This window comes from Melozone crissalis, unplaced genomic scaffold, assembly GCF_028551555.1.
Source record: "Melozone crissalis strain CALT ecotype California unplaced genomic scaffold, PUWL_Pcris_2 ptg000247l_1, whole genome shotgun sequence".
NCBI lineage: Eukaryota > Metazoa > Chordata > Aves > Passeriformes > Passerellidae > Melozone > Melozone crissalis.
Window position 1 is genome coordinate 622,348 of NW_026536006.1, and position 12,859 is coordinate 635,206.

General features: G+C 52.0%; 1 protein-coding gene across 7 annotated transcripts in view; it reads left to right on the top strand.

Annotated features, from left to right (window-relative positions):
- ANK1 (ankyrin 1) overlaps positions 1-12,859 on the top strand; it is a 68,816-nt gene that overhangs the window by 45,078 nt on the left and 10,879 nt on the right. For 5 of the 7 annotated variants that reach the window (XM_054294421.1, XM_054294424.1, XM_054294426.1 and 2 more), the window contains exons 17-36: positions 921-1,118; positions 1,752-1,850; positions 2,185-2,283; positions 2,826-2,924; positions 3,025-3,117; positions 4,039-4,111; positions 4,514-4,537; positions 5,728-5,827; positions 6,144-6,291; positions 6,476-6,573; positions 7,081-7,305; positions 8,033-8,187; positions 8,830-9,041; positions 9,127-9,331; positions 10,215-10,311; positions 11,076-11,304; positions 11,902-12,027; positions 12,109-12,228; positions 12,423-12,507; positions 12,723-12,797. In XM_054294421.1, coding sequence (XP_054150396.1) covers positions 921-1,118; positions 1,752-1,850; positions 2,185-2,283; positions 2,826-2,924; positions 3,025-3,117; positions 4,039-4,111; positions 4,514-4,537; positions 5,728-5,827; positions 6,144-6,291; positions 6,476-6,573; positions 7,081-7,305; positions 8,033-8,187; positions 8,830-9,041; positions 9,127-9,331; positions 10,215-10,311; positions 11,076-11,304; positions 11,902-12,027; positions 12,109-12,228; positions 12,423-12,507; positions 12,723-12,797 — 2,560 coding nt within the window. The remainder of the gene's footprint in view (positions 1-920; positions 1,119-1,751; positions 1,851-2,184; positions 2,284-2,825; positions 2,925-3,024; positions 3,118-4,038; positions 4,112-4,513; positions 4,538-5,727; positions 5,828-6,143; positions 6,292-6,475; positions 6,574-7,080; positions 7,306-8,032; positions 8,188-8,829; positions 9,042-9,126; positions 9,332-10,214; positions 10,312-11,075; positions 11,305-11,901; positions 12,028-12,108; positions 12,229-12,422; positions 12,508-12,722; positions 12,798-12,859) is intronic. The other 2 variants (XM_054294423.1, XM_054294422.1) reach the window with 2 other exon arrangements.

A 12,859-nucleotide genomic window follows, 5' to 3' on the forward strand; every position in this document is an offset into this window, starting at 1 on the left:
TTCACGCTATAATGGACTGGGGAAGAGAGGAGGATCTGGCTCCTTGTTTCAGAAGGCTTGATTTATTATTTTATTATTTATATTACATTAAAACTATACTAAAAGAATAGAAGAAAGGATTTCATCAGAAAGCTAGCTAGGAATAGAATAGCAAAGAATGATAACAAAGGCTCTGTCTCGGACTCTCTGTCCGAGCCAGCTGACTGTGATTGGCTATTAGTTAGAAACAACCACACGAGACCAATCACAGATGCACCTGTTGCATTCCACAGCAGCAGATAACCATGGTTTACATTTTGTTCCTGAGGCCTCCCAGCTTCTCAGGAGGAAAAATCCTAAGGAAAGGATTTTTCATAAAAGATGCCTGCGACATTATAGGGCACCAAACAACACAATGGCACACAAGGTGAAGAAAAATTGAAGTTTATTTTCTGACTCCAACATTTATAGATTTCCAAAAGTGACAGCGGATTGGAGCGTGACGGTGTCACCTCTCCAATGACACTGGACAAACCAACAGTTTATTAAATTCTCCTCCTCCATAAAAGAATGCAAAACAATAAGTTATGTACAGAAAGCGTGTGAGAAAATTTGTTATAAGAATGTAAACTTCAAAAGGCTTAGAAAATCTTTAAAAATCAGGGCGACATCACACTGCTGCAGAAATTCATGTGTAGAAAACTCTAGGAGAGCCCACAATAGTCAAACCTGAAGCAGGTGGTCTTTAAAACCCGTTTGTGCTGATTTGAAGAGTGAGCGGGATTTGGCATCAGTGCAGGGCTGGTTGCTGTCACAGAGATGGTGTTGGGGGGACATCCCTGAGCTCAGGAGGCAGCCAGGAAGGGCAGGGTGGCACCTCCTGTCCCTTGAGCCCTGCCTGGCATGGCTGAGCACTGCCACGAGCCTCTCTCCCCCTGCAGAACGGGTACACCCCGCTGCACATCGCTGCCAAGCAGAACCAGATGGAGGTGGCCAGCAGCCTGCTGCAGTACGGCGCCTCTGCCAACGCCGAGTCCGTGCAGGGAGTCACCCCCCTGCACCTGGCTGCCCAGGAGGGCCACGCCGACATGGTGGCTCTGCTCTTCTCCAAACAAGCCAACGGCAACCTGGGCAACAAGGTGAGTTGTGGCGGTGCTCACAGGGGTTTTCAGAGACGGAGATCTGGCTCCGTTTGTCACAAGGCTTGATTTATTATTTTATGGTGTATATATTACAATTATACTAAAGAATAGAAGGAAAAGTTTCATCTCAGAAGGCTAGATAAGCTAAGAATAGAAAGGAATGAATAACAAAGATTTGTGTCTCAGACGGAGAGTCCAAGCTAACTGGGCTGTGATTGTCCATTAATTAGAAACACCCACATGAGACCAATCACAGATGCACCTGTTGCATTCCGCAGCAGCAGATAACCATTGTTTGCATTTTGTTGCTGAAAGCTCTCAGCTTCTCAGCAGGAAAAAATCCTAAGGAAAGGATTTTCATAAAAAGATGTCTGCGGCAGTAAGTTGTACCAGAGCATCCTGCCAGGCTGGGGGCAAACCAGGCAGCAGGGAACAGCAGGGAACAGCAGGGAACAGCAGGGAACAGCAGTCTGGAAGGTGGCGCATCCCCTGGAATAGCAGAGAACAGCAGTCTGGAGGGTGGTCCAGCCCCTCCTTTGGGCAGCAGTGCCCTGTGTCAGTCAGTTTGCCAGGCTGGAGACCCCAGAGAGTCTGGAGCTGCCACCGTGCTGAGACCCCCTCTCTTTGCAGAGTGGCCTGACTCCTCTCCACCTCGTGGCCCAAGAGGGGCATGTGCAGGTTGCTGATGTTCTGGTGAAGCATGGAGTCACGGTGGATGCAACGACCAGGGTAAAGTAGTGCATTGACCTCTTTTTATTCTTTTCTTTGTATTTCTGCAAGAGACTCCTTCTAGCAGGCATCCTTACCATTTTACCTGTATCCTGGGGACTTTTCCTCCTCTTCCCCCCAGCTCTCTGGAGGGGTGATTCTTGCCTGCTCCCATAGCTCACCTCCATGGTGGAGCATTTGAAGCTCTGTGATTTAGTCTTGGGCTTTTGGGGAGCCCCCACGTGTGTGCCTCATCCTCCATGCACGGGGGATTGCCTGTGGGATGAGCATATCCACTGCCAGAAGGGCAGAGAGCAGTGGGGAGGGCACACAGAGACCTGATCTTGTCTTTCAGATGGGCTACACCCCTCTGCACGTGGCCAGCCATTACGGGAACATCAAGCTGGTGAAGTTTCTGCTGCAGCACCAAGCAGATGTCAATGCCAAGACCAAGGTACAGAACTCCAAGGACCCTTCTGCCATGGGCAAATGTGGTGGTGTTCACAAGGGTCCCAGAGGGAAGAGATGAGAATCCTGACTCCATGTTTCAGAAGGCTGATTTATTATTTTATTATATATATTATATTAAAAGAAAATTATATATTGGAAATATACTAAAAGAATAGAAGAAAGGATTTCATCAGAAGGCTTGGAAGGAATAGAATGGAAAGATAACAAAGGTTCGCGACTCTCAGAGAGTCCGAGCCAGCTCGACTGTGATTGGCCATTAATTAGAAACAACCAACATGGACCAATCAAAGATGCACCTGTTGCATTCCACAGCAGCAGATAATTACTGTTTTTCATTTCCTCTGAGGCTTCTCAGGAGAAAAATCCTGGCAAAGGGAATTTTCAGAAAATATCATGGCCACAGGCAGCACACGCGGGTTGATGGGGAAGTGCAGCTGTCCCAATGCTCCAGGTGTGAGGCCTGGGGGCATTTCTGGGGCAGCACCTCGCAGAACTGATTTCAGCACGCTCTGTCCTCCCCTGCAGCTGGGCTACACCCCCCTGCACCAGGCAGCCCAGCAGGGCCACACGGACGTGGTGACGCTGCTGCTCAAGCACGGAGCATCCCCCAACGAGATCAGCACAGTGAGTGCCACGCATCCCTGCCCCTCTGCACTCTGGAGAGCTCAGGAAGCTCCCTGAGCTGCCCCGTGCCTGCTGCTGACCCTCTTTGCTCCCTGCACAGAACGGCACCACTCCCCTGGCCATCGCAAAGCGCCTCGGCTACATCTCTGTCACCGACGTGCTCAAGATTGTCACAGAGGAGACTGACATCCCGGTGAGACCCTGGGGGCCAGGATGCTGGGCAGGAGGAGGGCTGGGGCTGGGAAAGGTCTGCAGATGGGTGCCCCAGTCCTATGAGGTGCCCAGCCCAAGTGTAAGGAATCAGCTGCAGGCAGCTGTGCAGAAAAATAGGATTCTCCTTCAACCAGGTTTCATAAGAGATCTGTTGGAGATCTATTCCACACCCAAGATAGCTCAGCTACCTCAGAAGGCATAAAATCAGCAGGATGGCTTCTGTGGCAGTGTTGGAAACAAAAAGGTTTTAATAAAAGGCAAAATAACAAAGCTTTTTACAGAGAAAACCAAGCCAGGTGCAAGAGGTCCTTGTAAAACACCTCACAAAAGCAATTAGTTTCTTTGTTCTCTTCTTTTTCTAGTAAATTGCTCAGGCAGGACTTTTTGGCTTCTGTGCAATTGGGTATCCTTAAGTTTGAGGTGGAGCTTCTGTGAGATGTCTTTTCACCTAACTGAGGAGAGGGCTTCTTTCCTTTTTAAGGGGACAAAGGATAGTTCTGTCATTCTGTCAACAGAGAGCACATTCCTATACAAGATTTTTTGGCTCCTGTCCCGTTGGGTATCCTTAAATTTGAGGTACCCTTAAATTTCAGGTCCTATGAGGTGTCTTTTCAACGAATTGAGGAGAGAAACTTCTGGGCTCTTTTCCTTTTTAAGGGGACATAGGAGAGTTTTGTAACTCCTTCACAGGGGGCACATTCCTATACAAGACTTTTTGGCTCCTGTCCAATTAGCTATCCTTATGTTTGAGGTGAAGTCCCCAGGTCCTACGAGGTGTCTTTTTACCCAATTGAGGAGAGAAACTTCTGGGTTTATTTCCTTTTTAAGGGAACAATGGATAGTTTTGGTTTTGTCACATCCCTGTAGGCTTCCTCTGACCCTGCTCTCTCTGCTCCCACAGTCTGTTGGCGACAAGCACCGCATGAGCTTCCCAGAGACTGTGGACGAGATTCTGGACGTGTCAGAGGATGAAGGTGAGGGCTGGGAGTTGGGTCCCACCCTCCCAAAGCTCTGCCACGCTGCTGGGTCAGTGCCAAGGGGATGGCACTGGTGTTCCTGCTGGAACAGGGACACCCCCAGGCCAGGGAGCTGTGTGGGCCCTGCTGGGGTCTTGCAGAGAGGATGAGGGAAGCCCACCAGGCTCCTGAGGTGTCACCTCCTGCCTTGGGTGCTTCCCTGCACTGTGCAGGAGGGATATCTCTGGATATCTCCGTGATCCTGTGCGCCAGGGACTGTGCAGAGAGCCCCAGGGCGTGCAGAGCCCCCACTGTGCCTTGCTCAGGCAAGGAGGGTCCCAGCTGCCAGCCCAGCTGCAGCTGGTTTGCTCCTGCACCCTCCCGACCAACACCTCACTTTTGCCTCTTCTTACTTTGCAGGCACTGCTCATGTCACAGTAATGGGTATGAAATGTGTCCCCTGCCCCAGCTCAATGGCCCATTTCACCCCATGGCCACTGACCATCCGCACGCCATGTCCATTGCTGAGCCTCGCTGCTGCTCTGCAGAGCCAGCCCTGCCATCCTGCCCTGCCAACCGTGTCCGTGCTGCTTGCTGTGGTGTGACTGCATGAGCGGGCATCCTCCCACCCAGGAGGAGCCTGAACCCCCTGTCAGAGCCCTGTCCACGGCAGGTGGAGGAGCCTGGCGCTGTGACAATCCCTGGAACTGTGACAATCCCTCCACAACTGCCCCACGCCACCCTGGCCAGAGCAGGGATTCACCCGAGAGCTCAGGGGTCTCTTTTGCTGTGGCTCAAAGGCCTCAAAGGTCTCAAAGGTCTCTGTTGCTGTGATCCCCTGCCCATCTCTGGGGCACTCTGCTGCAGGAAGTGCAGAACACCCTTCGCACAGGGCACAGACCAGAGCCAAACCTTGATTAGCTAATTAGCAGGTATTAATGGGGCCAGTGGTCGGCATTGGCAGAGCTCTGTGCCTCCAGTGAGAGGTAGTGTTAGGGCAGCCTCCTAATACTCCTAACATCCCCCAGTGGTGCCTATGACCCTGTGCCAGGCATCAAAGTGTGAGGCATCCCCTGCAGTCTCTGCACTGTGTTTGGTGCTGTGAGAAGAGCAGGGATTAACCTGAGAGCTCAAAGGTCTCTCTTGCTGTGGTCCCCTCCCCATCTCTGGGGCACTCTGTCTGCTGCAGGAAGTGCAGGACACCCTTCCCACAGGACACAGCCAGAGCCAAACCCTGATGAGCTAATTAGCAGGTATTAATGAGGCCAGCGGTCAGTATTAGCAGAGCTCTGTGCTTCCAGTGGCATCAGTGTTAGGGCAGCCTCCTGCACCCCCAGTGGTGCCCATGTCCCTGTGCCAGGCACCAAAGTGTAAAGCACCCCCTGCACTGTGTTTGGTGCTGTGAGAAAGAGTTTGGGAGCAGCCAGGTTTCCCAGTGGCCCCCACAGCCCCTGTCCCCCTGTCCTGCCATTCTGGCAGCAGCAAAGCCCTCCCTGTGTCTGGCTGAGGGCAAGAGTGTGTGTGTGTGTGTGTGTGTGTGTGTGTGTGTGTCCAGCAGGGATGGGCCCAAGGGCTGGGTATCTGTGTTCCCTTGTCCATCCGCCTCTGCTTGCTGAGCCAACTCTTGGTTTCAGAGGAAGAGCTGGTTGCAAAGCCCAAGACACCGGATCTCAGGGAGCAGGAAGGCAAAAGAGAGCTGCTGGAGTTCATGGCCACGACGACACTGGAGCAAACGTAAGAGACGCTGCGTGGTGGGGAGGGAGCAGGTACAGGGCACAGGACCAGCCTTGTGCTGGGCAAGGGGCACGTAAAACTCAATGCAAGGAACAGGTCACTGAGCCCTCATGGGCTGGCACAGCTGGCAAATGCAAGGAGCAGATCACTGAGCCCTCGCAGCAGGCAAAACTGCTCAGTGCTGTTCCTGCAGCAGGACATGGGGCTGCTGCTTAATTTACCTTTATCCAGTGGCCCCAGGACTCTGTGGGGATGGATGGGCAGGGGCTGAGGGTCCCTAACACTTCCGTGGCTCTCACTAACCCTCTCCTGGCAGGGTGGAGTCTCCAGCTGTCCTGCAGGTGCCCTGCGTCCCACCTGAAACTGTGGTGACCAGAGCTGAGGAGACTGAGCAGGTAGGACCTGTGGAGACAGAAGCTGAGCAAGTCAGCCTGCTGCATGCACCCTCGGTGTCCCCACAGGAGGTGAGCATGACACACAGCCTGCCACGGCCTCCCCCAGGCATTCCCCGTCACCACAGAGCTCAAGTGTGTGGTGGGTAATGGGCACTGACCCGACGGTACAGGATGGTCCAGTGTAAGGGTGGGCAGGCTCAGCACCCCCAGGCAGGACCCTTTGCCCACAAAATCTCTTCCCTGCCTTTCACAGCCCTCCAAAGAGTTCGATGAGGACTCTCTGATCCCCAGCAGCCCAGCCACGGAGACCTCAGACAACATCAGCCCAGTGGCCAGCCCCGTGCACACAGGGTGAGTGCCCAGCCCCGGCAGCACATGCACGTGACCGTGTTCACAGGGGTTTTTGGATGAGGGAAGAGATGAGGGTCTGACTCTGTTTCAGAAGGCTTGATTTATTATTTTATTATATATATTCCATTAAAACTATACTAAAAGAATAGAAGAAAAAGTTTAATCAGAAAACTAGCTAAGGATAGAATGGAATGGAATGGAATGGAATAGAATAGAATAGAATAGAATAGAATAGAATAATAAGAAAGGCTCTGTCTTGGACTCTCTGTCTGAGCCAGCTGGGCTGTGATTGGCCATTAATTAGAAACATCCAACATGGACCAATCACAGATGCACCTGTTGCATTCCACAGCAGCAGATAACCATTGTTTACATTTTGTTCCTGAGGCCTCCCAGCTTCTCAGGAGGAAAAAATCCTAAAGAAAGGATTTTCCATAAAAGATGTCTGCGACACATGCATGCTCTGGCCACAAGATGCCCACATCCCCGTGATTCTATCCCCTGCAGGTTCCTGGTGAGCTTCATGGTGGATGCTCGTGGTGGCTCCATGCGGGGCAGCCGGCACCACGGGCTGCGCGTGGTCATCCCGCCCCGCGCCTGCGCGGCGCCCACCCGCATCACCTGCCGCCTGGTGAAACCCCAAAAGCTGCCTGCACCCCCTCCCCTGGCCGAGGAGGAGGGCCTGGGCAGTCGGATCATTGCTCTGGGGCCTGCTGGTGCCCAGTTCCTCAGGTGAGCACTGCTGGGATAAGAAGGGCAGACTGGGATGCCCACAGCAGGACTGGGAGCAGATCTGGATTCTTCTGGAGGGCTTTGCCACGCAGGGCAAGAATTCTGCCTCTATCTGCTTCTTGAGGTCGCTACAGAAGACATCCTGTAGTGGTGTTCACAAGGGCTCTTGGTTGAGGGAAGAGATGAGGATCTGACTCCATGTTTCAGAAGGCTTGATTTATTATTTTATGATATATATTACATTAAAACTGTACTAAAAAAATAGAAGAAAGGATCTAATCAGAAGGCTAGCTAAGGATAGAATAGCAAAGAATGATAACAATAGTTTGGCTCAGCTCTCTGTCCAAGCCAGCTGGGCTGTGATTGGCCATTAATTAGAAACAACATGAGACCAATCACAGATGCACCTGTTGCATTCCACAGCAGCAGATAATCAATGTTTCCATTTTGTTCCTGAGGCCTCCCAGCTTCTCAGGAGGAAAAATCCTAAGGAAAGGATTTTCCATAAAAGATGTCTCCGACAGACATCCCACCTCTTTGTGGGGTGCAATGTGTTTCTGTCATGAGTCATTCAACAGTAACAGAGCAGTGTCACAAAAGCTCTGAGCAGCCACCAGGTGCAGAGCCCTCTTTGGCAGAGAGAGGGAGGTCAGCACTGCTTCCCCAGGGCCACCTTGCTGCCTGCATGTCCTTGTGGGTGCCAGTGTCCCTCCTGTGCTCTCTGCAGCCCTGTCATCGTGGAGATCCCCCACTTTGCCTCCTATGGGCGTGGGGACCGCGAGCTGGTGGTGCTGCGCAGCGAGAACGGCTCCGTGTGGAAGGAGCACCGCAACCGCTACGAGGAGAGCTACATGGACCAGCTGCTCAACGGCATGGACGAGGGTGAGGGGACAGCAGGGCAGGGGCTGCGCGCCTGGCAGCTGCCTAAAGGCTGCAGGTGGCCTGGGAGGTGGCGTGGGGCTGAGTGGTGTGGTCAGTGTGGCGTGGTGGGGCGTTGAGTGACATCAACAGGCTTGGTGTATGAGCACCAAGTGACATCCACAGGCTCAGTGTATGAGCACTGACAGTCACAGGCTTGGTGTATGAGCAGTGATAGCCACAGAATTGGTGTATGAGCAGTGACAGCCACAGGACTGGTGTATGAGCACCGAGTGACAGACACAGGCTCAGTGTATGAGCACTGAATGACATCCACAGGCTTGATGTATGAGCAGTGATGGATATTCTGCCCTTGCAGAGCTGGAGAGCCAGGAGGAGCTGGATAAGAAGAGGGTTATGCAGGCTGCAGTTGGCTGGAAGGTGGCGTGGGGCAGAGTGGTGTGGTCAGTGTAGCATGGTGGGGTGTTGAGTGGCAGACACAGGCTTGGTGTATGAGCACTGAGTGGCAGACATGGGCTTAGTGTATGAGTAGGGACAGCCACGGGCTTGGTGTATGAGCAGTGACAGCTACAAGCTTGGTGTATGAGCACTGACATCCACAGAATTGGTTTTGAGCAATGTTTGATGGCTGTGCTACCCCTGCAGAGCTGGAGAGCCAGGAGGAGCTGGACAAGAAGCGCGTCTGCCGCATCATCACCACCGACTTCCCCCTCTACTTCGTGGTCATGTCCCGGATTTGCCAGGACTGCGACATGATCGGCCCTGAGGGAGGGTGTTTGAAAAGCACACTGGTGCCCATGGTGCAGGCCACCTTCCCAGACGCTGCTGTCACCAAGAGAGTGAGGCTGGCCCTGCAGGTGAGCCTCAGAGAGCCTGGCCTGGGGCCCAGACATGCTTCTGGGGAAAAACCATCCCTGATGTCCCTCCTTGTGCTCCCCACAGGCACAGCCTGTGCCTGATGAGTTGGTGACCAAGCTGCTGGGGAACCAAGCCACCTTCAGCCCCATTGTCACCGTGGAGCCGCGGCGGAGGAAGTTCCACCGCCCCATCGGCCTCCGGATCCCACTGCCACCGTCCTGGAAGGACAACCCGCGGGACAGCGGCGAGGGTGACACCACCAGCCTGCGCCTGCTCTGCAGTGTGATCGGTGAGGCCGCAGGAGTGCTCTCCACGGGGGTGGGATTGATAGTGGAGCCCTGGAAAATGTTAAAGATAGAACTTTGAAAGTGGTCGGCTTTGTGTTTTCTCAGATCGCCGCGCCTGCGTAAGCAGTATGATAAGTGATATGATTGTTAGATGTGATGATTGTTTAGTAATTAAATATAATTATTATATAACCATAAGAAGAATCGTGAGAAACTATGTTGGAAATTTAAGGGGGCTATCTTTAGCTGAAAACTGTGTATACAATAGAACAATTTAAGTTTAATAATTAGCACAAAAGTTATACAATGATAGAGTATAAAAACACGTTCATCTCGGATGTATGGTCGGAATTAGATGTGGGTTCTAATACCCCAATTCGCAAAGCTCTTAATAAAAGCACTGCATATAATCACTTATGTGATTATGTGGTTTTGAACGCTAACAGGATGGGCTGCCCTAGGGGGATGCAGCTCCAGGGACCTCATTTCCCCTGTAGAGAAACCAAATGCCCAGGGGATGCAGACCCCAGGCTTTTTGTCATGCTTTTTATAAGCTACAAGAACAAGATTTGATGGGTGATTAGCTGATGGTTTATCATCATGGTTTGTATTTTTGTTTGGTTTTTGGAGGGGGATCAGTTCTGGGGTTAGTTTTATGTTTGTTTGGGGATGGTCATGAAGCAATGATGATGGCTGATCTTTATTTTTGATAGTAGCAAATATAGAGGAAGGTTAATTGAAGGTGCTTTGATGACAAGTGATTTGGATAATGCAGGGATATACCCTTTAATTATTTGACCCCCCCAAAAAAAATCAAGATAAAAAAAATAGATGCGTAAAAAATAGATGGAAAGACAGTATGCTCACCCTTGCTTTCTGCTGCAGGAGGGACAGCCCAAGCCCAGTGGGAAGACATAACAGGCACCACAAAGCTAATCTACGAAAATGAATGTGCTAATTTTACCACCAATGTGTCTGCCAGGTGAGTCCTGGGCAAAATTGTGCCCATCTGAGGAAATCTGGTGTTCCTTGGGCCTTGCTAGAGCCTTTGCCAGGAGAAGCCCCTTACCCCTGGGGCTATTTCTACATGCAGGGTGGTTTCCTCTAGCTTTGAGACCCCCTGAGCAAACTTCTGGAAACAGTCATGACAGCTGGGCGTGCAGAAGGAAGGGGATCATTATTTGTACTTGGCTGGGTCCCCATCCAAGATGGGGCTACACCTGCGTCCAGAACTCGTGGGGCTTCCTTTGCAGTCCAGCTGGGTGTTGAGTGTGGGATTTTTGGAGTACCCAGATGGAAGAGGAATGATGAATCTGACTCCATGTTCTTAGAAGACTAATTTATTATTCTATTCTATTCTATTCTATTCTAGTCTATTCTATTCTATTCTATTCTATTTGCTGTACTAAAACTATACTAAAGAAAAGAGAAAAGATACAGGCAGAAGACTACAAAGAATGATAATGAAATCTCGTGACTCCTTCCAGAGGACACAGCCTGACTGTGATTATTAAGTCAAAACAATTCCCATGTTGGATAAGCAATCTCCAACCACATTCCAAAGCAGCAAAACACAGGAGAAGCAAATGAGATAGTATTGTTTTCCTTTTTCTCTGAGGCTTCTCAGCTTCCCAGGAGAAAAATCCTGGGCAAAGAGGATTTTTCAGAAAATATGATGGTGACAATTGAGGGGTGTGGGGGGCAGCTGCCACTGCCCAGCAGCCCCCTGACCCAAACCTCCTGCAGGTTCTGGCTGGCCGACTGCCCACGCACGGCTGAGGCCGTGCACTTTGCCACCATGCTGTACAAGGAGCTGACAGCCGTGCCCTACATGGCCAAATTCGTGGTGTTTGCCAAGATGAACGACGCGCGGGAGGGCCGGCTGCGCTGCTACTGCATGACCGACGACAAGGTGGACAAGACTTTGGAGCAGCATGAGAACTTCACTGAGGTGGCCCGCAGCAGGGACATCGAGGTTTGTGCCCTCAGCAGCGTGTGTGGAGGGGAGAGGGATGACAAAGTGAGGGGAGAGGGATGACAAAGGGAGGGGAGAGGGATAACAACGTGAGGGGAGACTTGTGACAGTGTTCGCAGGGGTCCGAGGATGAGGAAAGAGGTGAGGATCTGACTCCATGTTTTAGAAGGCTGATTTATTATTTTATGATATATATTACACTAAAACTATACTAAAAGAATAGAAGAAAGGATTTCATCAGAAGGCCGGCTAAGAATAGAAAAAGAGTGAATGATAACAAAGGCTTGTGGCTCGGACAGAGAGTCTGAGCCAGCTGACTGTGATTGGCCATTAATTAGAAACAACCATATGAGACCAATCACAGATGCGCCTGTTGCATCCCACAGCAGCAGATAACCATTGTTTACATTTTGTTCCTGAGGCCTCCCAGCTTCTCATGAGAAAAAAATCCTAAGGAAAGGATTTTCCATAAAATATGTCTGTGACAGAGACGGATACCAGTGGAAGGGGCTGGCCCTGGCCTGGCTGGGAGAGTCAGGGTTACCTGCCCTGAAGCAGCTCTGCACAGGCTCTGAGGATATTTTCTGCTCTGTACAGGTGGTGGAGGGAATGCCTTTGCACGTGGAACTCTCAGGGAACCTGGTGCCTGTCAAGAAGGCTGCTCAGCCCCGCACCTTCCTCTTCCAGTCCTTCCGCGAGAACCGCCTCGTCATTCCCATCAAGGTAACGGCCAGGGCACAAGGGTGGGCAAGCAGTTAGGGCCCTTGGCTGGTGCCAAGGCACCTAACTGGGCTCTGCACTCAGGTCAGGGACAGCAGCAGGGAAGCCAGTGGCTCCCTGTCCTTCCTGCGCAAGGCCATGAAATACGAGGACCTGCAGCACGTGCTCTGCCACCTGAACATCACCATCCCACCCTGCAGCAAGGTCAGTGCAGGGCCTTTGGCACTCTGGTTGGGCCCATCCCTTCCCCAAGAGCAGGGGACAGCCCTTGCTGTCCTCACCTGCTCCACGTGGCCATGCCAGGCCACTCAGGAGGTGAAGGAGAGGCAGTCATTTCTGGGCAGAGCTGCTGCCCTCTCTTCAAGCTGCTGACCCCTTGGTTTGCACCACCTTCACAGGGAAGTGGCAGTGAGGAGAGAAGGAGGACACTGACCCCATTGTCCCTGCGGGAGCGATACAGCATCCTAAGTGAGACCAGCTTTGGTATGCAGCCTGCTGGGAGCATCCCAGCCCCCTCACCACCTGCAAAGCTGGGATGATCCTGTCATAGTTGCACTCACAGCAACTCCCCTGTCCCTGGAGGTTCCCTTGGTGCTGCCTGCAGGGTCTGTGTGACCCCCAGGGCCAGCACTCCTTCCCCTCACTGCTCTGCTGCAGGGCCCTGTGCAGCTGAGCTGTGACTCCTTCTCCTCTTCCAGGCTCTCTGAGCAGCACAGACAAGGCAGACCAGAAGATGGTTGACATAGCAGAGCAGCTGGGCCTCAGCTGGGCAGGTGAGTGCACACCTGAGGGTTCTGGGGATGCACAGCACTGCTGGGAGAGCTGGCACTTAGGG